A 25,891-nucleotide genomic window follows, 5' to 3' on the forward strand; every position below is an offset into this window, starting at 1 on the left:
GGTCTGTTTTCCAGAATGTACTATTAATGTAATCAAATAAAATACAGCCTTTTGTTTCTGGTTGCTAATAGTATATCAGTTTTGAGAATAATTCATATTGTTGCATGAATCAGTAGTTTGTTTTTTTTCATTGCTGACTATTATTCCATGGTCTGAATGTAGTGGAATTTGTTTATGCATTTCTCTGTCAATGGACATTTGGGCTGTTTCCAGTCTTCAGCTATTATGAATAAAGTTGTAATTGTAACATGAATACAGGTCTCTATATAGACATATGAATTCATTTCTCTTGCATAAATCCCTGAGAGTGGTATTGCTGGATCATACAGTAAATGTGTATTTAATTTTATAAAAACTGCCAAACTGTTTTAAAGTGGTTTTATTATTTTTCATTCCCACCATCGATGTAAGAGAGTTTCAGTTGCTCCATACACTTGTCAAATGTTTGATAATGTCCCTCCTTGTAATTTTAGACATTCTAGTGCGTATGCAATGGTACTTTGTCATATCTTAATTTACATTCCCCAAAATTCAAATTAGCATCTTTTAATGAACAAATTTTCCATTAATACGTGTATTTGTTGGTGAAAGTGTCTGTTCAAATATTTTGATCATTTTTTAGTTCGATTCAAAAAATATTTTTATGTTTGAGCTGTCAAAGTTCTTTATATATTCTGGATACAAGTTATAGACATAAAATTTTATAAAATTTTTCTGTCTGTGGCTTTAAATTTTTTTCTCAATATTATCTTTTTGCCCAGGCATGGTAATCCCAGCACTTTGGGAGGTTGAGGTGGGTGGATCACTTGAAGTCAGGAGTTTGAGACCAGCGTGGCCAACTTGGCGAAACCCCTTCTCTACTAAAAATAAAAAATTAGCTGGGTATGGTGGCACATGCCTGTAATCTCAGCTACTCTGGAGGCTGAGGCAGGAGATCACTTGAACTTGGGAGATGGAGGTTGCAGTGAGTGGATATCGTGACATTGCATTCCAGCTTGGTCAACAGAGTAAGACCCTGTCTTTAAAAAAAAAAAGAAAGAAAGAAAAGAAAAGAAAAAAAGTTAATTTTTTTATAGCAGCTTTATTGAGCTACATTCATATGACATCTTTTGAAGAGCAGAACATTTTAATTTTGATAAGGTCCAATGTATCAAATTTTTCTTATATGGTTTGAGATGTTTGTGTCCTTTCTGAGAAAGCTTTGCCTAATTCAAGATCATATAATTTTATCCTGTTTTCTCAGAAGTTTTATAATTTTGACTTACATGTAGGTCTGTAATCCATTTCAAGTTAATTTTTGTATATAGTATGAAGTAATGGTCAACGTTCATTTGTTTTGATGTGTGAATGTCCAATTGTTGTAGTACTATTTGTTGAAGAGCTATCCTTTCTCCATTGAATTACCTTGGCACTTTTGTTGAAAATCAATTGACTCTATATTTGTGGTCTATTTCTGGACTCCCTTGTCTGTTCCTTTGGTCTATATGTCTATTCTCACACCAGTATTGCACTGTCTTGATTCCTGTAGCTTTAGAATAAATCTTAAAATCAAATAACATGACTCTTCCAACTTTGTTATTCTTTTTCAGAATCATCTTTAGGTTCTTTGCATTTTTATATAATTTGTTAATTTTTACCCCCCAAAAAGGCTGTTGAGGTTTTGTTTAGGTTATGTTGAATCTACAGACTAATTTGGGGAGAACTGACATTTTAGCAATATTGACTCTTCCAAGCCATGAGCATACTCTGTCTCTTTATTTGTTCTACCATAGTTTCTCTCAGTATTTAAAAACATTATTTCAATGTAGAGGTCTTACATCACTAAGTATTTCATGTTTTAAAAATTATTATAAACTGTATTTTTAACATTTTACATTTCCAATTGTTTCCTGCTAGTAAACAGAAAAACTATTTTTTTCTATTGACTTCGTATCTTGAATCCTAACTAAATTTACATATTTTATTTTTCTAGCACTGGCTAGAACCTTAGGGGGAAGCATTTGATTTTTTACCATTAAAAATGATGCTAACTGTAGGTTTTTTATAAATAAGATTTATCAGATTGAGGAAGTTTCTTTCTATTCCCAGTTTGCTGAATTTTTTTATGATGAATGTATGTTGAATTTTATAAACACTTTTTTTTGCATGTATTGAGATAATTATATAATTGTACTATTTTAGTCCATTGAGAGCAAGAGTTTTACTGATTGACTTTGAATGTTGAACTAACCTTGCCTTCCTAGAATATGCCCAAGTACGTCCTTTTTAAATATGTCTGGATTCTGTTTGCTAATCTTCTGTGACTATGTTCATGAGAGATATTGGTCGCTAGCATCATGATGACAGGATCAAATTCACACATAATAATATTAACCTTAAATGTAAATTGGCTAAATGTCCCAATTAAAAGATATAGAATGGCAAGCTGGATAAAGAGTCAAGACCCATCAGTGTGCTATATTCAAGAGACCCATTTCATGTGCAAAGACACACTTAGGCTCAAAATAAAGGAACAGAGGAAAATTTACCAAGCAAATGGAAAGCAGAAAAAGCAGGGGTTGCAATCCTAGTTTCTGACAAAACAGACTTTAAACCAACAAAGATTAAAAAAGACAAAGAAGGGCATTATATAATGGTAAAGTGCTTAATTCAATAAGAAGAACTAACCATCCTAAACATACATACACCCAATACAGGAGCAACCAGATTCATAAAACAAGTTCTTAGAGACCTACAAAGAGACTTAGACTCCCACACAATAATAGTGGGAGACTTTAACACTCCACTGTCAATATTAGACAGGTCACCAAGATGGAAAACTTAAAAAGATATTCAGGACTTGAATTTAGCTCTGTACCAAGTGGACCTGATAGATATCTACAGAACTCTCCACCCAAAAAAACAACAAATATGTATTCTTCTCAGTGCCACATGGTGCTTACTCTAAAACTGATCACATAATTGGAAGTAAAACACTTCTCAGCAAATGCAAAAGAACTGAAATAATAACAAACAGTCTCTCAGACCACAGTGCAATCAAATGAGAACTCAAGATTAAGAAACCCATTCAAAACTACACAACTATATGGAAATTGAACAACCTGTTCCTGAATGACTCCTGGATAAATAATGAAATTAAGGCAGAAATCAAGAAGTTATTTGAAACCAATGTGAACAAAGAGTCAACATACACCCCAGAATCTCTGGGATGCAGCTAAAGCAGTGTTAAGAGGGAAATTCATACCACTAAATGCCCACAGATCTGAAATTGACATCCTAACATCACAACTAAAAGAACTAGAGAGCTAAGAGCAAAGAAAGTCGAAAGCTAGCAGAAGACAAGAAATAACCAAGATTGGAGCAGAACTGAAGGAGACTGAGACACGAAAAACCCTTCAATAACTCAACGAATCCAGGAGCTGCATTTTTGAAAAAATTAATAAAATAGATAGACTGCCACCTAGACTAATAAAGAAGAAAAGAGAGAGGAGTCAATTAGACACAATAAAAAATGATAAAGGGGATATTACCACTGACCTCACAGAAATACAAACAACCATATAAACACCTCTATGCAAATAAACTAGAAAATCTAGAAGAAATAGATAAATTCCTGGACACATACACCCTCCCAAGACTAACCAGGAAGAAGTTGAATACATGAATAGACGAATAAGTTCTGAAATTGAGGCAGTATTAAATAACCTACCAACCAAAAAAAGCCCAGGACCAGATGGATTTACAGCTGAATTCTACCAGATGTACAAAGAGGAGCTGGTAGCATTTCTTCTGAAACTATTCCAAACAATTGAAAAGGAGGAACTAATCCTTAACTCATTTTATGAGGCCAGCATCATTCTGATACCAAAACCTGGCAGAGATACAACAAATAAAGAAAACTTCAGGCCAATATCCCTGATGAACACTGATGCAAAAATCCTCAATAAAATACTGGCAAATCAAATCCAGCAGCATATCAAAAAGCTTATCCACCACGATCAAGTTGGCTTCATCCCAGGATGCAAGGCTGGTTCAACATATGCAAATCAATAAACATAATTCATCACATAAACAGCACTAAAGGCAAAAACCACATGATTATCTCAATAGACACAGAAAAGGCTTTTGATAAAATTCAACATCTTTCATGTTAAAAACTCTCAATAAACTAGGTATTGATGGAACATACCTCAAAATAAGGGCCATTTATGACACACTCACAGCCAATATCATACTGAATGTATAAAAGCTGGAAGCATTCCTCTTGAAAACTTGCACAAGACAAAGATGCTCTCTCTCACCATTCCTATTCAACATGGTATTGGAAGTTCTGGCCAAGGTAGTCAAGCAAGAGAAAGAAATAAAAGGTATTCAAATTGAAAGAGAGGAAGTCAAATTATCTCTTTTGGCAGATCACATGATCCTATATCTAGAAAACCCCATCATCTCAGCCCCAAAGCTTCTTAAGGTAATAAGCAACTTCAGCAGTCTCAGGACACAAAATTAATGTGCAAAAATCACTAGCATTCCTAGACACAAAAAATAGACAAGCAGAGAGCCAAATCATGAATGAACTCCCATTCACGACTGCTACAAAGAGAATCAAATACCTAAGAATACAGCTAACAAGCAAAGTGAAGGACCTCTTCAAGGAGAACTACAAACCACTGCTTGAGGAAATCAGGGAGGACACAAACAAATGCAAAAACACTCCATACTCATGGATAGGAAGAATCAATATCATGAAAACGGCCATAATGCCCAAAGTAATTTATAGATTCAATGCTATTCCCATTTAACTGCCATTGACAATCTTCACAGAGTTAGAAAAAACTACTTTAAAATTCATATGGAACCAAAAAAAGAGCCCCTGTAGCCAAGATAATCCTAAGCAAAAAGAGCAAAGCTGGAAGCATAATGCTACCCAACTTCAAACTATACTACAAGGCTACAGTAACCAAAACAGCATGGTACTGGCACAAAACCAGACACATAGACCAATGGAATGGAACAGAGAACTGAGAAATAAGACTGCACATCTACAAGCACCTGATCTTCTCCAAACCTGACCAAAACAAGCAATGGGGGAAAGGACTCCCTACTTAATAAATGATGCTGGGAGAACTGGCTAGCCATATGCAGAAAACGGAAACTGAACCCCTTCCTTACACCTTATACAAAATTAACTCAAGATGGATTAAAAATTTAAATGTAAAACTCAAAACTATAAGAACTCTAGAAGAAAATCTAGACAATACCATTCAGGACACAGGCATGGGCAAGGATTTTATGACAAAAATATCAAAAGCAATTACAACAAAAGCAAAAAATGACAAACAGGATCTAATTAAACTAAAGAGTTTCTGCACAGCAAAAGAAACTATCATCAGAGTGAAGAGAAAACCTACAGAATGGGAGAAAATTTTTGCAATCTATCCATCTGACAAAGTCCTAATATCCAGAATCTACAAGGAACTTAAACAAATTTACAGGAAAAAAAAAAAACCAAACAACTCCATTAAAAAGTGAGGAAAGGACATGAACAGATGCTTCTCAAAAGAAGACATTTATGCAGCCAACAAACATACGGAAAAAACCTTAACATCACTGATCATTAGAGAAATGCAAATCAAAACCACAATGAGATACCATATCATGCCAGTCAGAATGGTGATTATTAAAAAGTCAAGAAACAACAGATGCTGGCGAGGCTGTGGAGAAATAGGAATGCTTTTACACTGTTGGTGGGAATGTAAATTAGTTCAACCATCGTGGAAGACAGTATGGCAATTCCTCAGAGACATAGAACCAGAAATACCATTTGACCCAGCAATCCCATTACTGGGTCCCAGAGGAATATAAATCATTCTATTATAAAGATACATGCATGCATATGTTCACTGCAGCATTATTCACAATAGCAAAGACATGGAACCAACCCAAATGCCCACCAATGACAGACTGGATAAACAAAATGTGGTACATATACACCATGGAATACTATGCAGCCATAGAAAGGAAAGAGATCATGACCTTTGCAGGGACATGGATGGAGCTGGAAACCATTATCCTCAGCAAACTGATGCAGGAACAGAAAATCAAACACCGCATGTTCTCACTTATAAGTGGGAGGTGAACAATGAGAACACATGAACACAGGGAGGGGAAAAACCCACACTGGGGCCTGTAGGGATGATGGGGGTGGTGGGAGTGAGAGCATCAGGAAAAGTAGCTAACGCGTGCGGGGCTTAATACCTAGGTGATGGGTTGATAGGTGCAGCAAGCCACCATGGCACCCATTGACCTATGTAACAAACCTGCACGTCCTGCACATGTATCCCAGAACTGAAAATTAAAAAAAAAATTAAGAAATGAGAGATGTTGGCCTATACTCTTCTCTTCTGTCTTGCCTGTTTTTGGTATGACAGACTACATAATGTTGGTCTCCTAATACAAGTTGTTAAATGTTCTCACATCTCTGATTTATTTTTTTTTTTTAAGTTTATGTAGGGTGGATATTATTTTTCCATTAAATGTTTGGTATAATTCATCAATGAAGGCTTCTGAACCTGGAGAGTTTATTTTGTTAATATAAATAGGGCCATAAAGTTATCCACTTTTTAATTGTTTATTTATTTATTTTTATTCTGAAGGTACATCAGCAATCTACTTCTTCTTGAATAAGCTTTGTTAGTTTGTGTTTTATTTTGTGGTGGTCTCTGCGTGGGATGTTGGCATATAACTATCTTCTGACTTCCCAGTTGCTACAGTGATCATCTATGTATTTATTCATGTCATCTTATGCTATCATTTTTGTCCATTCAATGGCTGTAATCAATAGATCACAGTATAATCTGTTGTCAGTGAAGATGTGGCAGGGGGAACTTTGGTTGTGACAAAGTAGAAGGCATTGTAGACCTTGGGCTAAAAAAATAAGAAAGACAAGGATTTGCCTGATGGCTTTGTCAGACAAATTTGCCTCTTTTAATTAGTATGGATTTAAAAATGGGAGAAAATTTAGAAAAGAATAACTGGCTCAGAGAAACTTGTAATAAAAAAAAAATACTCCTTTCCTGCAAGCATTGGAAAAGCAGAGAAAACCCAGATAAATTGGCAGGATTTACCAGAATGATGCTTTCTCTCTCTCTTATTTATTTATTTATTTATTTTTGGCATTTTATAAGAAACAAGACTTGACTTTAGTATTTATTTTAGAATTGTTGGCACATACTGAAATGTAACAGATTTTTTGATTGGGAGTTTTTGATAACAAAACAGAAAAAAAAAAACCACAATTTTCCTCAATTCTTTATTCCTGTCCTATGTTTAAATATCGTAAATCACATTTGAAAATATTATAGTTACATTTGTTGGAATAGTACTCAGTGATTTGAATCACCTATTTTAAAAGCAACTTATTGCCAAGCTGCTTTTTCACTTAAAATGTTACTTTCATTTATACTAAACCCTATACTATTTTCTTAAGGACAATTTGTTTACAGGTACAGAATAACCTACTTAATGTACTTTGGTTTAATTTACTTACATTTGAGGTATTTTTTTCTACCATCATCAAAGAATAAAATCAGGCATACGCTATAATATGTTGGTGAAAAGAGATTAAAACCATAAGTAAAGGCAAAGTGATAAAGGCAAACTGATATTATATTACATTCCTTTATGGTGGCACATGATCGTTATGATTGTAAATTTAATGCGATAGGATAGCAGAAAAGGCCTATATGCGTGATCAGCTGGTCTTCCCATGTGGAATGTATATAGAAGTTGTCCTGTGGTTTGAGGAAGCAGCTACTGTTTGCTGAGCCTCCCTCATGTGGCTCTGCCACAAGCCTTGGCTAAAGGTAGCCTCACCCGTGATTGCCAGCCTGCAGGTTGGTTCACTGGGTGCTGCTGCTTCTCAGAATTCCATGACTAAGCCAGGAGTGGTGTTTGTTCTTTACTGATAGGTATTTCTTCTGCCTGCTCTGCTTACCACATCATCACACCAGGCCTTGACCTTTGTGAACCTCTCTGGAAAGTCAAACATACCTAGAGCCTGACCAGGCTTAGGTCTAATAACACCATCAACTGCCCTTTGCAAGGTCATGGAAAAGAGGTTGGAGATGATTCAAATGAGAAGGAAACTTAACAGCTCATCCAGTCCAAATTTCTCATGACACAGATAGGAAAACAAAAGTCCAGAGATGTTAGAGGGCTCCATCCAGGTCCCCTCTACTCTGATGCCTTTCTGGACATCCCAAGGTGATTGCAGTGGTGCTTCTGGCTGTTTGCAAAACCATTCTGTGCACTCCCCCATGACTTCTCACCCTTTGTTAGAATGATCTGTTGATGGTTTCTCTCTTACTAGAACTAGACCTCTTTGAGAGGAAGGCTGAGTCCCCCTAGTGGGTTCTACTAGGCCTGGAACCTTGTAAGTACTCAGGCATGTTTGTTGACTTGGTGAATCTCTCTCATGCTGTCTGCTAGGTACTATTGTTTTGGGGCCAGCCTCATGGAGATTAAGCAGAAACTTCAAGAAAGCCAAACTCCTCTTGGTAGCAGACCAGAGCCTGAAGGGTAAGCCACAGTGTAAGCGGGGAAGCACATCCAAGTAGGGGAAGATAAAAAAAGTGGATCCAGGGCAGAAAAAGGTGGTAAAAGTGTTTCGGTTCCCTCACTTACAGATGCATTAGATTCATTTATTCATTCATTCAGTAACTTTATATTGAGCCAGAAGCTGTTGTAGGCACTGAAGATATAGCGGTGAATATAACAAAGTCCCTGCTTATGTCACAGTGGCAAGAAAGACAATAAACAAATAAATGAGTCTCATACAATGCTGAAGGCAGACTTTTATCTCTGAGGAGTATCTTAATAAAGATCTTCCACTCCCTTAGAACAAGTGTTCTCACCTGAGGTCAACAGACCCCTGCAGATTTAGAGTGAGGCTTCAGGTTGTCAATTAAGCCCCCAAATCTATGCATCTGGAACATTTTTTCTGTAGAGAAAGTCTTAGATGTAGCCTACCAATAAATGCCTGCAGAGCCAGGTGGGAATATGGAAGAATGAAATACATCAGGTGTGAGAACCCAGTCTCTTAAACACAGAGGAATATTATTTTCTTCCACAGAGAAATATACCTTCTCCCTTTTGTTCTGACATATTCAGTCTCTTGGGTCTATCTTTTATTTCCTCACTTCTAGTAGAGACTTGGGTCCAGATAAATATCTCTCCACTATAAGAACAACAGTAATGCAAGGGTGATGACAAAAGACAAGCAATGCTCAGTGTTGGGGAGACCGTGGGGCTGGTGAGGATTGGGCAAATGGGAGGGCACATGCCTTCTAAGGCGGGCAATCACTCCTCTGCTTCAGTTGATCGCTGCCTTGAGGAAATGGGACCCAGTATTGACAGATCTTATGGCTGGCTAAGAGAAAGCAGAAATCTGGTTCTCTTTGGGGATGAAATCTCAATTTAGTTCACATTTTCTTTAGAGAATCTTGGCATACCAACCAGAACACTCTAAGTGAGTCAAATATGGTCCCCATAGGCAGGTGGTTTGTGACCTCTGGTCTCTAGATTCTACCAGAATTTCAGATTGATTCGTGTCTTAAATAAGTTTGATAACCACTATCCTAGAATATGACTCCCCTCCATTCTGTGGCGGAAAGACAGAGGGCATGGACATTTATCATGTTCCTGGGTCCCAGAAGTCTAGGGGAAAGCCATCTGCCTCACTGCTCCCTGCCCCATCCTGGGCCCAGAGCACTAATGCCAGTGGCATCTGCTCTGTTCCTCTCCCTCTCCCTTTGTCTACCAGTGAGTGTCCTCCGTTATGGGGATGGAGCAAGTAGTATATTGTAAAAGGGACTTAGTGCTGAGAAGCACCAGAGGAAAAGTAGGAGATGCTCATTAAAGTGGAAGGCAGCTCTCTTCTTCCCCTTCTCCATTCTGCATTCTGCTCTCTCCCCTAAACGCCCCCACACCCAACCCCCAAACTCTTGAGAATGCCCAAATCCAACCAGGTCAGGAAAAAATAAACTCACTGGTTCCTGTATTGAGAAGCCCAAGTGTGGTGCAGCTTCCGGCATGTGGGATTCAAACACTCAGAAATTTCTCCCTCTCACCCAACCTGAGCTCTGCTCTTTTCTCTATTGCCTTTGTTCTTTGACAGGCTTCCTCCACGTGGTGGAAAAGTTGACCTGCATGGTCTTTATCACTCATCATTTCAGAAGGGGAGAGCCTACTTCTCTTGTAGCATTTCCATCAAATCCTGAAAAGAAAAATAATCTGGTTAGTTCTACTGGACTTGTGATACTGGACAAACCCCTATGTCCAAGAGCTCGAGGCACTCCTATTGGCTCACCCAGGTCACACACTCTTCAGTGAGTGCATCCCAGGATCACAGGGAGTCTTGAGGGCGCTGTGTGTGGTAGGGTGGTAGGGAGACGGCAGACTCTAAAAGGAAGAGATGGTGGATACTTAAAGCCTACCTTCTGCCTACAGGTGTGTCAGACACAATCTTCAAAGGCCATCCTATTGTTCCCCTATCCCCCAAACAAACAATGAAAAACCCTCCTGGCAATTTGGCAGTAGCTCAGTGTGGAGCATCTGTCAATTCCAGTATTAGAATGTCTGCATTGCAAAACCAGAAATGTCCAGTCCTGGTTTGGCACACTGAAGAGATTTTCAAGCCTTGGCGACTCCTCAGTGCAGGCAGTGGAGGAAATGCTCCCGCTTTGTGAAAATCTTCTCCCTTCCCTCCTCATGGAGAATAAGTGTTCATCACCGCAGCCATGAACCTGCCACACTGAACACATATGGTCTGAAAATCTAGGGACACATGGAATCACTTTGGAAACCTGCAAATTTTAAAGCCAAAAGGGCGCTCCAGGGAACCAACTACGTGAAGTTCTCTGGAAGCCACAGGATGGGAGGTTTGGTGGGGGTGGAGGTGACCGTAGATTTTACGTAGGTAAATGTAAGACAATCTTATCCATAGAGAGAAAAATCCAAACTCACTGAGAGTAAAATAACAGCTAATTGTTAGTATTTGCTAAGTTCCAAAGCACTTTTCATAGATTATTTCAATTAATTATCACAACAGCCCTGTAAGGTAGGTGCCACGATCATCTCCAGAAGAGGCTAAATCAATTGCCAAATATCACATATGTAGCAACTAGTGGCAGAGTGAGGATTCATACCTGGGCAGCTTAACTTTAAAGCCATGGTGCTAATGCATCCATCCATCCATCCATCCATTCATTCAGTGATTATATTGGATGCCTACTACATACTAAGAACTATATTCAAGGTGCTGAAGTACAGCTGTGAACAACGCAAGTACAAATCTATGAAGCAGGGTTGGGGAGAAAGTAAGTTGGAGAAAAAAGATATAAACTAGGTTAGATGGTGATCATGATTAAGGAGAAAACTAGAGCAGGGAGGAGAGAGAAATGTGCAGGGGGAGGGTCAATTCTGAGTGAGACAACAGGCAAGGTCTCACTAAGAACATGGCATTAAATAAAGATTTGAGGAAGTGAGGGAGCAAATCTTGCAGCTATCTAAAAGACGAGCATGAGAGGTAGAGGAGACAGCTCTCTACCCGACCTGGTACAAAGATCCTGAAGCAGGGGCAAGGCTAATGAGTTCTAGAATTAGCAAGGAGTCCAGTGTAACTTGAACAGAGTGATCAAAGAACAGAACAGGAGGAAATGAGGTCAGAGAGGTAAACAGGCTGGAGTGCAGTGGCACGGTCTCGGCTCACTGCAACCTCCGTCTCCTGGGTTCAAGGGATTCTCCTGCCTCAGTCTCCCTAGTAGCTGGGATTACAGGCACGCGCCACCATGCCTGGCTAATTTTTGTATTTTTAGTAGAGACACGGTTTCACCATGTTGGCCAGGCTGGTCTGGAACTCCTGACCTCAAGTGATCCACCCGCCTCGGCCTCCCAAAGTGCTGGGATTACAGGCGTGAGCCACTGCTCCCTGCCAGGATTCTTTTAATCAAGTGTGATGCAGCCATCGGGGTTGGAGCATTCTAGGAAGAGGGAACAGCATCTGCCAAGGCAACAGGAAAGCACATAAAAAGGAGTTGCTGGAAGATTCATTTCAACCCACAACCAAGTAGATATTAAATTTACGTTATAAAAATGTTAGGGCCAGGAGCGGTGGCTCACGCCTGTAAACCTGGCAGTTTGAGAGGCCTGTTAGTTTTTGTATTTTTAGTAGAGATGGGGTTTTGCCCTTTGGTCAGGCTGGTCTCGAACTCCTGGGTTCAACCGATCCTCCCGCTTGGCCTCTCAAAGTGCCAGGTTTACAGGCGTGAGCCACCACTCCTGGCCCTAACATTTTTATAACGTAAATTTAATATCTACTTGGTTGTGGGTTGAAATGAATCTTCCAGCAACTCCTTTTTATGTGCTTTCCTGTTGCCCTGGCAGATGCTGTTCCCTCTTCCTAGAAGGCTCCAACCCCGATGGCTGCATCACACTTGATTAAAAGAATCCTGGCCGGGAGCAGTGGCTCACGCCTGTAATCCCAGCACTTTGGGAGGCCGAGGCGAGTGGATCACTTGAGGTCAGGAGTTCCAGACCAGCCTGGCCAACATGGGGAAACCGTGTCTCTACTAAAAATACAAAAATTAGCCGGGCATGGTGGGATCGTAAATTAGTTCAACCATTATAGAAAACAGTATGGCGATTCCTCAAGGATCTAGAACTAGAAGTACCATATGACCCAGCCATCCCATTACTGGGTATATACCCAAAGGATTATAAATCATGCTGCTATAAAGACACATGCACATGTATGTTTACTGCGGCACTATTCACAATAGCAAAGACTTAGAATCAACCCAAATGTCCATCAGTGACAGACTGGATTAAGAAAATGTGGCACATATACATCATGGAATACTATGCAGCCATAAAAAAGGATGAGTTTGTGTCCTTTGTAGGGACATGGATGCAGCTGGAAACCATCATTCTCAGCAAACTATCACAAGAACAGAAAACCAAACACCACGTGTTCTCACTCATAGGTGGGAACTGAACAATGAGATCACTTGGACTTGGGAAGGGGAACATCACACACCGGGGCCTATCATGGGGAGGGGGGAGGGGGGAGGGGGGAAGGATTGCATTGGGAGTTATACCTGATGTAAATGACGAGTTGATGGGTGCTGACGAGTTGATGGGTGCAGCACACCAACATGGCATAAGTATACATATGTAACAAACCTGCACGTTATGCACATGTACCCTAGAACTTAAAGTATAATAAACAAAACAAAACAAAACAAAACAAAAAACTAGCCGGGCGTGGTGGCAGGCGACTGTAATCCCAGCTTCTTGGGAAGCTGGGGCAGGAGAATTGCTTGAACCCGGGAGGCGGAGGTTGTGGTGAGCTGAGATCGTGCCCCTGCACTCCAGCCTGGGCGACTTGGTCACGTTCCCTCCCCTGCCCCCGCCAATTTTAGGAATAAATACCTTTTTATTTAAGCTAAAGTATGGGTACACCCTTCCTCTAGGATTTTCCATTAAGGAAGAAGAAGCCATATTAGGATAATTTAGAGGGCAGTTAACCCTAGTAGACATAGTGGTTCTTAAAGGCTTGGGGCCTCAGACTGTACACAGGCTTCACATGGAATCTGATTTGTTCCTTTATCCCGCTCCTTCGCCCAGAACCCGAATCTAGCCCTTCATGTTATAAAAAGGGCCAGAGGTCCAAAGAGAGTAAGTGCCTTGTGCAAAATGATTCAACTACTTTGTAGAGGATTTTAACTAGGGTTCATTTAGCTCCGCCCACACTATAAAAGGCTCTTTCTAAAAAACGAAACATGATTACGGGCACAAGGCTCCAGCGTTAACAAAGCTCTGTGCTAGCTGGGAAATGCCCCCCTCCCCGACTCATCTGCTTATCATCTGCATAGAGTTATGTACTCAAAAGCAGGAAAATTATTGAGAAAACCATTGGTGCCCGGCTCCAGACCCCAAGGTTGGGAGCTGAGCTAGTTCACGTTTCCTCCCAGAGCCGGCAGGGGGGGCACCAGGCAAGGTTTGCAAGACGCGCCTCCCTCCCACCCTCCCCCTTCCTCGCCCAACTTCCCATAGCCACGGCCTCAACTAAAAGTGGCCATTGACCTTTCAAGCTTTTGAGCAGTGATGCAATAGAATAGTATTTCAAAGAAAAATGCTTATCGAAATTTTGGATCCGGTTTTCCCGTGATTGTTAAGGGTTTCTTTTAAAAAGTAGGTCACATTTCAAGTAGGTCATATTTCTGGGGCGGGTGAGCAGACAAGGAGATGAGTTTCCACTAAGGCGGGGTGGCTTCCAACGGGGTTGGAGGTGAGAATCCCAGGTAAGGTAGAGGCGCCGGGATCCTTCCGAATTCCCGGCCCGGGGGCGCCAGCCCTGCAGGGAATGGCAGAGGCACTCTCCGGACTGCCGGACTGCGGGAACCGAGGCCAGTCACCCAGCCCCTTCCGGGCGCGCAGGTAAGGCCGCCCCCTTAGCAGCCGGCGCAGGTGAGCGGGGCTGGCCGCCAGGTCTGCCGGAGACGTTGGAACAGAGGGGAGGAGGAAGGGAGGAGTCGGGTGGATGCTGATGACAAGGAGCCGGAGCGCCAGGGGGAGGGGACTAAGGACGGCCGGCACCGCTTAAGGAGGCGCTGCTCTCCCGCTCGCTGCCTTCCAGGACCTGATCAAGGGGACCGCCTCCGGTCCCCGGCCGTGGGCACCGGGCCGAGCACGGCGTCCCTACGCCATCAATGTGTCTTAGAGCCGGAGAGACCCGTTTCCGAGGACCCACAGTCGCTCCTGCACCCCCAACCCCCGCAAATGTGCGGCCAGGAGGGTCGCGTCGAGGGGGCGCCGCCGGGATGTTTACAGGAACCCAGCCCCGTGGCGGGCCCAGGGCCGAGGACCGCCATCCTTCCCTGAACCCGGGCGCTCAGCTGGCCCGGGTAGGGGGCAGGCTCCGGCAGCTGAAACGGGGTTGGCTGTGGCCAGTGGCGGGGAACATCTCCAGCTTGCGCCCGAGCACCCCAGGGTGTGGGGCCAGAAGCAGGCCGACCCCGGCGTGCACACCGTCCGCCTTGCACTCGAGCGCTCTCACCCGGTCTTCTCTGAAGCCTGTGTATTGCGACCGAGCCTCTTTAAAGCGGTAGCGGGGCCCGCGGTCACGTGAGGCCGATTCCTGGAAAGTTCCTGGAAAGCGGCCTCCGCAGCAGCCGGGCGGGGCGCGAGCGGAGCGCTTACTGGGAGGGAGGCGGGGAGCAAGGGAGGCGCGTCGGGCTGGAAAGTCGCGCGCACTCGCTGCTCCTGGGACCGACGTTTAACTCTTGCCAAGTCTCGTCGCCGCCGCCGCCGCGGCTGGCGGGCCTCGGGTTTCCCCTGAAGCATGAGCACTCTCGCCCGCAGCCGCCCTCACCGCGTGGCCCGCAGACAGTGCGCGCCGGGGCCCCGGGCGCACAGCCTCAGGATCCCCCGTGCCCGCAGCTCCGGCGCCCGCGGCAGGTACCGGTAGCAGGGAGAAGCCCGAAGGCTCCGCCCCAAGGAGAGTTGCAGGGGAGGGCGGCGAGGCGCGGCCGCGTGCGCCGAGGAGCGGCGGACGGCCTGGGCTTCCGCCGCTCGGAGCACCGGCGAAGAGAGAGTCCGAGCCGCGGCTCTGCCCCGCGGCCTGGCGTTGCTGCCTGCTTTCTCCGGTACCTTCTCGGCGTCGGGAAGTGTCTGGAGTTTCTTTTTTTTATTTAACCTAAACTGCCATTCAAATTAATAATCCTCCTAATAACCTGATCTCCCGCTCCTCCCCACCGGCCTGCCTCCTGCCCTCGCTCCTTCCTCCCTCCCTCTCTTCTTCCCCACCTCCAGGGTCGCAGCCGGAGGGAAACCCGGCAGCAGTCCGAGGGTGGGGTGTCCCAGCCCGGAGGGGGCGTCGCCGCGCGGTGGGGGAGGGGGTCGAGGCAATGATCCTCGAGGCTTTTGTGTGCCCTCTGCGCACGGAACTCCGGCCGCCGCCTCTGAGCGCTGGGCTGGTCGCATACCCGGGCATCTCGTTCCCAAATTAAACGTAAACGGGGGAAACAAGGGCAGACGCCCCTCCTCTCCTGGGTCCCTCCCGCCCCTCCCCCACCCCACCCCATGTCCGCTGAGGAGGCTGCCTGGTGCGGAGGCGGCGGCAGCCGAGGTCGAGGTAAGAGCGCGGCGTTGGAGGTTTGCACTTCCCGCAGCGCTCGCGACCGCCCGCTCGGCCCCGGCCTCGGCTCGGAGCCCCGCGAGGGCTGCGCGCTGGGGCCGATTCCTCGACAGCGCCCGCGGCGGCGAGAGCTACCGCAGCCATCCTGGTCCGGGAGCGACCGCCGCGGCGCCCCCAACCCCTCCAGAGCAGGCACCGGGAAGCGGGGGGAGGGGAGCGAGGAACCTCCCGGGTGGGGATGCGGCAGCTCCCGCACCTCAGCACCCGGGTTTGGTGCCTTAGGGCCCCGCAGCGCTTTAGGGTGGAGAACCAAGTTTGTGTGGGTGCTTCTTCCTGGGGGCCCTCGGGCTGCGCCAGGTGTGAGACCGGAATGCCAATTTGGGGAATCTCTCCTGTTCTTTCCTTTTTAATTTTTTCTACTTGTCCTTGACAAGGGCCTATTCCCACTGGATCTGCAGGTGACTATTTGCTCTTCCGAGGTCGCCAGTCTTTGATTTCAGCTAGTGGCCCTGGGCGGGAAGACACCCTGTTCACCCTCATCCTGACCTCCGCCCCCTACCTCTTCAGCCAACTTTGTGTCTTGGATCTCTGCTCTCTTCATTCTTTCTCTAGAGCTGGGTCAGGGCGCTAACTGGAAGCTTGGGGTTAAATGGTGCAGGAACGTAGAGGCGGAGGAGTCCCTGGGATTTTCCACGTCCATTTCCCCACCCCCACCCCAGCCGCAGGGGTCCAGTTTGGACTGACCCAACCTCCTGCTTTCTCTTTGTAGGCGATCAGTGGGTGACCGCGTCTGCGAGGGACTTTGTCATCCGTCCTCCAGGACGTGGGGAGAAAAAGCCCCATCCCTTCCCTCTCTGCCACCATTTCGGACACCCCGCAGGGACTCGTTTTGGGATTCGCACTAACTGCAAGGAAGGACACGAGCCCTTCTCTGACCCCAGCTCGGGCGGCCACCTGTCTCTGCCGCGGTGACCTTTCTCCCATGACCCTGCGGTGCCTCGAGCCCTCCGGGAATGGCGGAGAAGGGACGCGGAGCCAGTGGGGGACCGCGGGGTCGGCAGAGGACCCATCCCCGGAGGCGGCGCGTCTGGCGAAGGCCCTGCGGGAGCTCGGTCAGACAGGTAGGGGAGCCGACCGGCCGCGATGCGTGCGGGAGGGGGCGCCTCCCCAAAGACGCAGCTGGGAAGAGGGGCCGAGGTGGGAAGCAAAGAATAAGATGGAAATACGTCCCTTGCTTTCAAGGGACCGCGGAGAGCACGCTCGCAGGGTCCTGGGTCCTGGGGAATGCGTAAGGAAAGTGGTTCTCCAGAGACAGGCCTGGCAGAGCGCGGGAAGGGCTTCTTGGAAGTAGCTTCTTAGCACGCTGGAAGCTTTACTGTTTTACGCAGCTGCTCAGGGTTGGGCGTTCCAGCTCGAACCCCAGCCGGGGAAAGCGTCGGGCGCCTCCCTTTGCGCGGGGTGCAGTCAGCAAGTGGGTGCCGCGGGCCCCGCAGGCCCAGCAGCATCTGGCTCTCGGGCGGAGCTGCGGCTGCAGCCCAGGATCCTGGCGGCCAAGTTCAGGGACTGACACTGCCGCGAGGGCGGCTGCCTGGGCGTCGAGAGTAGGCTGCGAAGCCCCCGCCGAGCGCGGCTTCCAGGGTCGGCGTGCCCAGGAGACTGATGCTTTCAAGTACAGTCAGGCAATTTGCGCGCCACGCTATCTCTAGGCATCTGAAAAAAGAAGGAAAAAAAAAAGTAAAGTATCTGGCAAATCATTCTGGCTTTCCAAGTCCGTATCCTAAAAGCTTACAGTTGTGGCAGAGTTAAAAATTTTGGTAGCAACAGGGGGAGGGAGAGGGAAAAGTTCTCTCGCTTGCGATTCCGGGCTTTACGTGTGGGCCATGGGCTTTCCCTCCAGGGGAGGCACCGGCAGATTGCAAGTATCCTGGTAATTGTGGGGTTGGGGGGAGCACAAATGTTCAGACTTCTTAAATATGGACGGTCTTTGAGCCTCCTTAGAAAGCAGGGTGGGCCGGGGAGATGGTGCAGGCAGATGAAATCGAGAATGCAGAGGAGGCCGATGGTTGTGATTGGATTTGGATTAGGGCAAAGTTCAAAAGAGTTTAGGGAAGATTGTAAAACTGAAATAGTAATTATCACTGGGGACTTCCCATTTCTTAGTGACTAGTAAGGTAGTCATAAAGCAGCGAACAGAAGCTATTGTACTAGAGCTGTGCTTTTACAACAAGTACATAGCAGTGCTTTCTACGTAGAAAGCTGTTCATTAGCAGGCTTTGCAGCCTTTTTTTTTTTTTTTTTTTTTTTTTGTGGTTGGGGGGACACCAACCATCCAAAAAAGTTGCTTCTGTTTTTACTGTAGTTCAATTACAGGAGTAGGGTTTTCCACTTTTTAAAGGGCATGGCTTTTATTTCTAACTTCTGATTTTTTTCTAATTTACTTAAATCTTTATTTTACTTAAATAATGTTCAAAGTGTCATGCTTCATCAGCCAGTGTGTCATGCTGAAAATGTTCTTTTGGTTCATTAGAAGAAAATCTTAAGAGCTTCAGAAAGTTAATTTTTTAAAAAAGAAAGAAAACTGGCTCACTGTTTGTGTTCATAAAATGTACCCAAATTTTTATTAAATTCCTACTGAAAGTATTTGTGGTGGCCCCTGGTAAATTTTCACTCACACACCACCTTTTTTAAGAGCTAAAAAAATTATTGCCAATTACTTGCTCTGTTCTAAAAATTCTTATAATAACTGTTTTACCCTCTTTTCTTTTTCTTTTTGAACAAAAACCCCAGGATGGTACTGGGGAAGTATGACTGTTAATGAAGCCAAAGAGAAATTAAAAGAGGCACCAGAAGGAACTTTCTTGATTAGAGATAGCTCGCATTCAGACTACCTACTAACAATATCTGTTAAAACGTCAGCTGGACCAACTAATCTTCGAATCGAATACCAAGATGGAAAATTCAGATTGGACTCTATCATATGTGTCAAATCCAAGCTGAAACAATTTGACAGTGTGGTTCATCTGATCGACTACTATGTTCAGATGTGCAAGGATAAGCGGACAGGTCCAGAAGCCCCCCGGAACGGCACCGTTCACCTTTATCTGACCAACCCGCTCTACACGTCAGCACCATCTCTGCAGCATCTCTGTAGGCTCACCATTAACAAATGTACCGGTGCCATCTGGGGACTGCCTTTACCAACAAGACTAAAAGATTACTTGGAAGAATATAAATTCCAGGTATAAATGTTTCTCTTTTTTTAAACATGTCTCACATAGAGTATCTCCGAATGCAGCTATGTAAAAGAGAACCAAAACTTGAGTGCTCTGGATAACTATACGGAATACTTTCTAAGAACAGCTTGAAGCTAATCTAATTTAAATGCTTGAAGAGGTAGCTAGGTGTTTAAAATTCCTCCACATACTTTTACCTGAGTGATGCTTCCCTTCTTAAGGCTGACCAAGACCAGTTGATCCTTTTAGATTAAAAATAAAATGTCGCATGTAAAGGCTGAAGGCACGTTTTATCAGAATGGCTTGCCTTCTTAGGTTCCTTTCCATTATGTCAAAGGTCCAGGCTCCAGTAGGAGAGAAAGAACTCCTCATAGGAATACTGAAGAAGTGGGAGGAACCAAGCTGACACAGGCCTCACTGCAATTTGATATGCCTGCTGATCAGAGTCTCTTTTGGGCATTTTATATTTTGCATTCTGATGTACCTAGGAGTTTTGTTAAACAGATTATGTGTGTGAGTTTCCCATTTTATGCAATTAACCAAATCAACCAAAAAAAAGTGACCATGAAGTCCTGTATTTGTCTTTTTACTACATGTATGAACTCTCATGTGAATGAGTACTGTAGTAATCCATTTTAAGGGAGCCTTATTTCAGAAATATTTCAAACTGGTGCAAATGGAAAAGACTTTCTCTTTTCCTTTAAGGCTAAAGACAAGAATGTCATGCTATACAGGTGCAACTCAATCCGTGTTAATAAAAACCAATGTAGGTATAGGCATTTTACCCTTTAAAATAGCTGTGTCCCAACCTGTTGCCATTGATTTTTTGGAAATGGCTTTAGAAATGTCCAAGTTTTCCTTGAATTGTCTAACCATGGACATAAACCGTTGTCTCCCTTCTACTGTGTAGAATACTTTGACTTAATTTTCTTCCAGATACAGGGGGATACCTGCCTGTTTTTCAAAGTGTTTATTTACTGCTGTTACTATTTGATTAGAATGTATTAAATAAAAAAAACCTGATTTCTACAAGTTGCACTTATTGAGTTCTAGAGAACGTACACTTTCATGGTAATAGAGGATTGCCATAAAAACTTATGTCAAGTGAAATAAGCCAAATATTCAACAAGAGGTAGAACATTACTTGCCCTTCTGTAAAGTTATGGGCTGTACCTGCCCCCTTTGCAATTTAGAAAGCATGGTTTAGAAACTACAGGAATTGCCGAGTGGCCTGGTCTTTTACAATTTGAATAGGCATAACACTGATGTCCTCTGTGTTTCCAAAAACATGGTTTAGAAGCTACAAACATTATGACATGGCCAGTCTTTTACAAGTTGAGTAGGCATAATACTAAAGAAAAATACAAAGTTTTATGGCCACTTATTTTTTGCTATGTTAGTCTGCATAACTGTTATAAATGTATCATCTTTTCTAGAGTCCAGACATTATTCATTTTATGGCCTTTAAAATTTTCCTGCATAGCTACAATACTGTGGTGTGTCACCATAAAGGTGGACCCTGTGTGAATGAGAAAATTCAGTTCTAAATTATAATAAAACCTGCTTACTGCATATCTTACCTTATTTTCATGAAGAAGTTGAAAATGGTTTTGTGCCTGGCAGGAAACATACTATGTATATCCAAACAGCAGAGCCAAATACTAGGTGCACCTTAGGAAGAGTTTATTTGTGGCCTAAAACTTCAAGACAAGCTAGACATTTAGGGTCGGATCTATGATGGGGCCATAGCCGTTTCATTAGGATGCTCAGAATCTGTGCTTCATTCACCCTTTTTTTCCCACTGACAACATCTGTTTAGTGTTGGATGTTTGATTTTTCTGGCACAACTTCTATATGATCAGTGCCAAGGGGCTTTGTGGAATTTCTTTAAAGGTCTTTTGCATTTCTGTTGTCACTGTTTCGAACACTCTATTTCTCAGTTACTGGGAGCGGGGAGGCAGTTGTAGGGCATGCGTACCTGTGAAATTGGAAAAAGTTCTGAGTTACTGCTCACAAGTGACTAATTATGAGAAGGCTGGAGGACAGCACAAACATCTCTGGAGTGTGCCGTGAAACCTATTGCCTTATATTTTAATCTTCCGTATTGCAAGTAAGTTGATAAACATCAGGAGGCAATTTTTTTTTTATTTTTATTTTTTACGATGACTGACATCATTTATTGACTGAGTTTATTGTGAACCAGGTTCTTACTCAGCACTTGTATTATCTCATTTAATTTTCCCAAGAACAAAATGAGCAAAGTACAATGATGATAGAAGGTTCCCCTCCTGATTGGTGAGTCAAGAGGCATTCTAGAAATATCCTAGCTCTTTTTTTTTTTTTTTTTTTCCGGGAGAGGAATTGGGAAGAGCAAATTGCTGCCGAAAATGTCTACATTGATCCAGACAAACAAGTTAGAGCAGGCTGAAAAGGAACCCTTGGTGTTTCTACTGCTGCTTCAACCAGATCAACTGGAAAAGTATAGATACCTTAATTAGCACTGTGCTCTGTGGGATTCTAGTCAGCCTGGCCCAGTGGTTTTTTTCCCCCTCGAACACGCCTGAAAGGGGAGCTCATAGTGACTGCTGTGCAGATGGGTGGGGAGGGGACTTCCTATTTCACTCAGTGGCTGATCAATGCCAGTTACCGATTATTGGTTGCCCCATTTTATACATGGTGGAACAAAAAGTACACTTGTCTGAATTATCCTCAGCAAAGCCTGGAAAAATATCCAGTGTTTTCTCCCAATGCATGGCAATTTAGGGCTTTTGTGAGGACATTTATTATTGTTGTTGTTGAAGAATAGGGTATACAGGATTTATATATCCCCAAACTCTGAAAATATTTTGACCTCAGTTTCTGTTCTGGGCAGAGATGAGGCAGTGCAGTTTTTCATGACCATTACAGTGAGCAGTGGTGATTGCTTTTTAAGGACTTGGAGATTTTTCGGAACTTTGGATAGTGGAGAAAAAGGCAGTGCAGCTTATGAGATGAGAGGTCTTTTTTGGTGTGTCGGTAAGAAAGTCTTGACTTCATAATAATTATGTAATCCAAATAGGTAACAGAATGGGACAGTTGTTTGGGAGTGTTTATTTTCTTGGGGAGGATTTTCTCTGTTTTTAGAAAATTGTACCCTGTTAGGATTGTAGGAGACGGAGACGTCATCTTCGTCAAATAATCCAAGGGATGGAATGTCCTGAGACCAGGCCGTGCCCTTCTCAGTTGTGAGTTTAGGCACAGGGTAGGTAGGGTTTGAGTGGCTGTGGTTACGTCTAACAGCTGGGCTGAAGTCTCTGTCTCTAAGTGGTCCTTCCTATCCTTTAGAGCAAAACAATATTGTCGTATGCCTTTCATTTACTTAAGAGGTCTTCTGTATTCTCCTTTTCCAGTTTTTTTAACTTCTTAGAATTTTAAAGCTTGAAACCACTTTTTAGATCACATATTATGGATTTTATGGAAGACTTTCGGATCCAGAGGGGCTGGGAGATTTGCACGCACACACACACACGCACACAACCCAGCCAATCAATGACAGAGTCAGGATTCAAACACAGATATTTTAGCCTTAGGATTACTATTTGTAAAAGTTGCACGCTCCTACCCTTTGTTAAGATTGCCGAGACTCTTCTTTGCTCTCCTGCAAGCCCTATATTCTCTTAACATCATATATTTCTTCTGCTGGGATTCAGAAACCAGGCCTGTGGAATACCCTGTGGGATAATTCCAGTTCTCAGCCTCCTCTACCCGATTCTGAAAAATCTGCCTCTGCTGGGTTTCATGTCTTGATCCACATTAGTTTTTTGTTAATTTTAACTCCTTAACATTTCTAATCTGTTTGCTGTTTTAAAATCCAAAACCTCCCATCCATGCTGTTTGATGATCTCATTTCTACCTCCACCAGATGTGACTCACACCCAGCCACAATGCCTGGGCCACTGCCCACCCTCCCTTCCTTACCAGCAGGACCCATTCTTGCTTTTGCCTGCTCATGGGCATAAGAGCATAGTTAATTCCTGCCTTACTTTCTCCCTTTCCTATCATAAATTTGCCCTCTTGACTCATCTAACACAGCCCTTCTGGCGGCATGATACTCCAGTGAAAGAGGATAGTTATACTCTCCTTGAGTTAGGTAATTGAATGATTTGGACTACCTTAAGATTAAATCTCTTTGTATCTCTCTTTGGTTCCATTCAGGTTGTGAAGCAAGTAGCCAGCCCCAGATGCCACACTTTTGTTATGGGCATTTTTTTTTAATCCACTTATTTTTTAAGTATAGCAGGCTCCTTTTTCAGTGTTAAGTTAACCTTCATTTGCACGGAATAAAAATGCCCTCCATTCCTTTGCTTCTGCTATACGTCTATATGTAAGAATGATTCTGTGAGAGTTTTGTTTCATTTCTTCATATGCGTGGTTCTTGTATTCTCATCTTCACATATTTTGATTTTTCTAACTTGTCCTCTGCGTGGCTTGAGTTCAGGTGACTTTATTACTAAGGTAATGCAGTTAACAACCGTTGTTAGAGTAGCCTCTAAAAGTCCTGGAGTCCCCAGTGTCTGAAGTCGTGGAGCAGAGCTGGCTATTCCTATCTACACCTTCCTGAGCTTTGTCATCAAAGGAGGCTGGATCAGCTAAGTGTGCCACAGAGAATAGGACTTACTTCAGTAAACATGTATCTATAAAGATAAAACGAACTGCTTTTACAGACAACTCTCACTTTGACCCACGTTCTTAACTTACAGGCATTCTGACTTGCCTTAGATCAGGAGTGCATTTTGTGATGTATTATTCACATGGCTTTGCTTCTCTTAGAGAAAGGCTTGCCAGAGTCCCAGTGAGAGAAAAGGAAATATCGCCAGCTGCCTTCTCCTCCTGTCTCGGCATAAATGCCACCCAAGGAGCCCCCTTGCCCTGGTGGGGTGAGGCTTTTTCGCGAGTTAAACCATCACAGAACTTCATAAAATTTTCCTACATCTCCCCAGTTTCCTACAGTGTTAAAGATAAAAATTTCTGTTTGTTTTTGTTTGTTTGTTTCTTTCTTTCTTTTTTGCTAAGCATTTTTTCCCTTCTGTTAGTTTGGTATCCTTTTTCCTGTTTAGTGTTTGGTCCAGAATGCCGCTGTGATCTTCAACATTCAGAAAAAGTCCATGTTGGCCGGGCGCGGTGGCTCATGCCTGTAATCCCAGCACTTTGGGAGGCCCAGGTGGATGGAGGAGTTCAAGCCAGCCTGGCCAGCATGGTGAAACCACGTCTCTACTAAAAATACAAAAATTTAGCCGGGTGTGGTGGCGCGCACCTATAGTCCCAGCTACTTGGGAGGCTGAGGCAGGAGAATTGCTTGAACCCGGGATGCGGAGGTTGCTGTGAGTGGTGATCTCGCCGCTGCACTCCAGCCTGGGCAACAGAGTGAGACTATGTTTCCAAAAAAAAAAAGAAAACGAAAAGAAAAAGAGGCCATGTTATTTCTACCCAGAGAAAGTTGTTTGACTTCCCATTTTAACATCCCCCCTTCCATCTTGATGAACTTGACCCATCTTAGGTTTCCAGCATAGCTTGTTTCTCTTTATTTTTATTTCTAGGTTGTGGCCATCAATTCTGTATTTGGTCAGAAAGCGTCTTTGTATTTTAGTATTGGATTAGAGCATCTGCTCATAATTATCTCTTGGAATAAGAGGCAGAGAGAATGGGGAATAATAGAAGCCCATAAACACATCTAGCCAATAGTTTCAATTTCCTCTCCATTCTATCTCCTTTGCTAGAACCACTGACAGAAAAATCAGCTGCTTCTCCGTTCTGTCATTTTATTTTCCTTGTCCGTCATGTGATAGGGATGTTAATATGCAACAAACTGGCTAAAAAAAATATCAAGAGAGAAAAACAAGGGAGATGGAGCATCAGTAGTGTGTGGAGGCTCCTGAGAGCCAATTATTAAATACTGAGAGATTTTGTGAGCTAAATCATTATACATAAATTATTGATAGATTAAAATCAGCCATGGTGGGAGTGTTACACCACAGAAATTGGCAGATGCTATAAATTAAGACTCCTCCCAGCAGATAGCTGATTTAACAACATAGCACTGATCTAGGTATTATGTCCTCCTCAATAATTTAGACCTCATTAGAGTAAGATCAGTTTATTTGTAGCCTCTTTTATACCAAGTCCAGTGCTCAGAGCAGAGTAGGAGTGAACAATTCAAGGAATTATTATTATTATTTTAATGTGTGTCAATATTATATTGGGCTACATTGTCTTCTACTGTGGATCAGTCCATCTCCTGATTCTGTGTCTTTTTCTAGTTACTCTGTGGTATCTGTAGCTACCTTTTTAATTTCTTAGTAGGAAGATGTTGGGCAATCTCAAAATCACGTGATCATTGTTTATAACAACTCAGCTCTTACAGATCAGGGCCTCTTTTTTCCTTCTAGCTTTGTTCATTTATCTCATTAGTTTTCTAATTTTTTTC

At 43.5% G+C, this 25,891-nt stretch overlaps 1 protein-coding gene and 1 long non-coding RNA gene across 11 annotated transcripts; one reads left to right on the top strand and one right to left on the bottom strand.

Annotated features, from left to right (window-relative positions):
• Positions 1-374: 374 nt before the first annotated feature.
• LOC140712786 (uncharacterized) lies at positions 375-11,961 on the bottom strand. Of its 3 annotated transcripts, XR_012094558.1 has the most exons (4): positions 10,367-11,961; positions 10,047-10,273; positions 8,913-9,037; positions 375-1,019 (listed from the first exon to the last, which is right to left on the bottom strand). It is a non-coding gene; the product is annotated as an uncharacterized lncRNA (long non-coding RNA). The 3 variants fall into 3 exon arrangements; XR_012094557.1 differs by having other exon boundaries at positions 8,913-10,273; XR_012094556.1 differs by lacking the exon at positions 8,913-9,037 and having other exon boundaries at positions 10,367-11,959.
• Positions 11,962-14,232: 2,271 nt separating this feature from the next.
• On the top strand, positions 14,233-20,460 carry SOCS2 (suppressor of cytokine signaling 2). 8 transcript variants are annotated; one of them, XM_073020997.1, is made up of 3 exons: positions 14,233-14,250; positions 16,965-17,316; positions 18,983-20,460. In XM_073020997.1, exons 2-3 carry the CDS (start codon positions 17,178-17,180, stop codon positions 19,438-19,440), a joined length of 597 nt encoding a protein of 198 aa, XP_072877098.1. In that variant the 5' UTR covers positions 14,233-14,250; positions 16,965-17,177; the 3' UTR covers positions 19,441-20,460. The 8 variants fall into 8 exon arrangements, with proteins under 8 accessions (XP_072877098.1, XP_008002442.1, XP_008002441.1 ...); XM_008004251.3 differs by lacking the exon at positions 14,233-14,250 and adding an exon at positions 14,258-14,496; XM_008004250.3 differs by lacking the exon at positions 14,233-14,250 and adding an exon at positions 14,546-14,963.
• Positions 20,461-25,891: the final 5,431 nt, after the last annotated feature.

Source organism: Chlorocebus sabaeus, chromosome 11 (assembly GCF_047675955.1).
Source record: "Chlorocebus sabaeus isolate Y175 chromosome 11, mChlSab1.0.hap1, whole genome shotgun sequence".
Taxonomy (NCBI): domain Eukaryota; kingdom Metazoa; phylum Chordata; class Mammalia; order Primates; family Cercopithecidae; genus Chlorocebus; species Chlorocebus sabaeus.

What these genes read in the sequence shown, in the direction of transcription:
- SOCS2 (XM_073020997.1), top strand. Translation starts at nt 17,178, where the DNA reads ATGACCCTGCGGTGCCTCGAGCCCTCCGGGAATGGCGGAGAAGGGACG. An exon ending in GCGGGAGCTCGGTCAGACAG is followed by an intron (nt 17,317 to 18,982) that starts GTAGGGGAGCCG and finishes CAAAAACCCCAG; the next exon opens with GATGGTACTGGGGAAGTATG.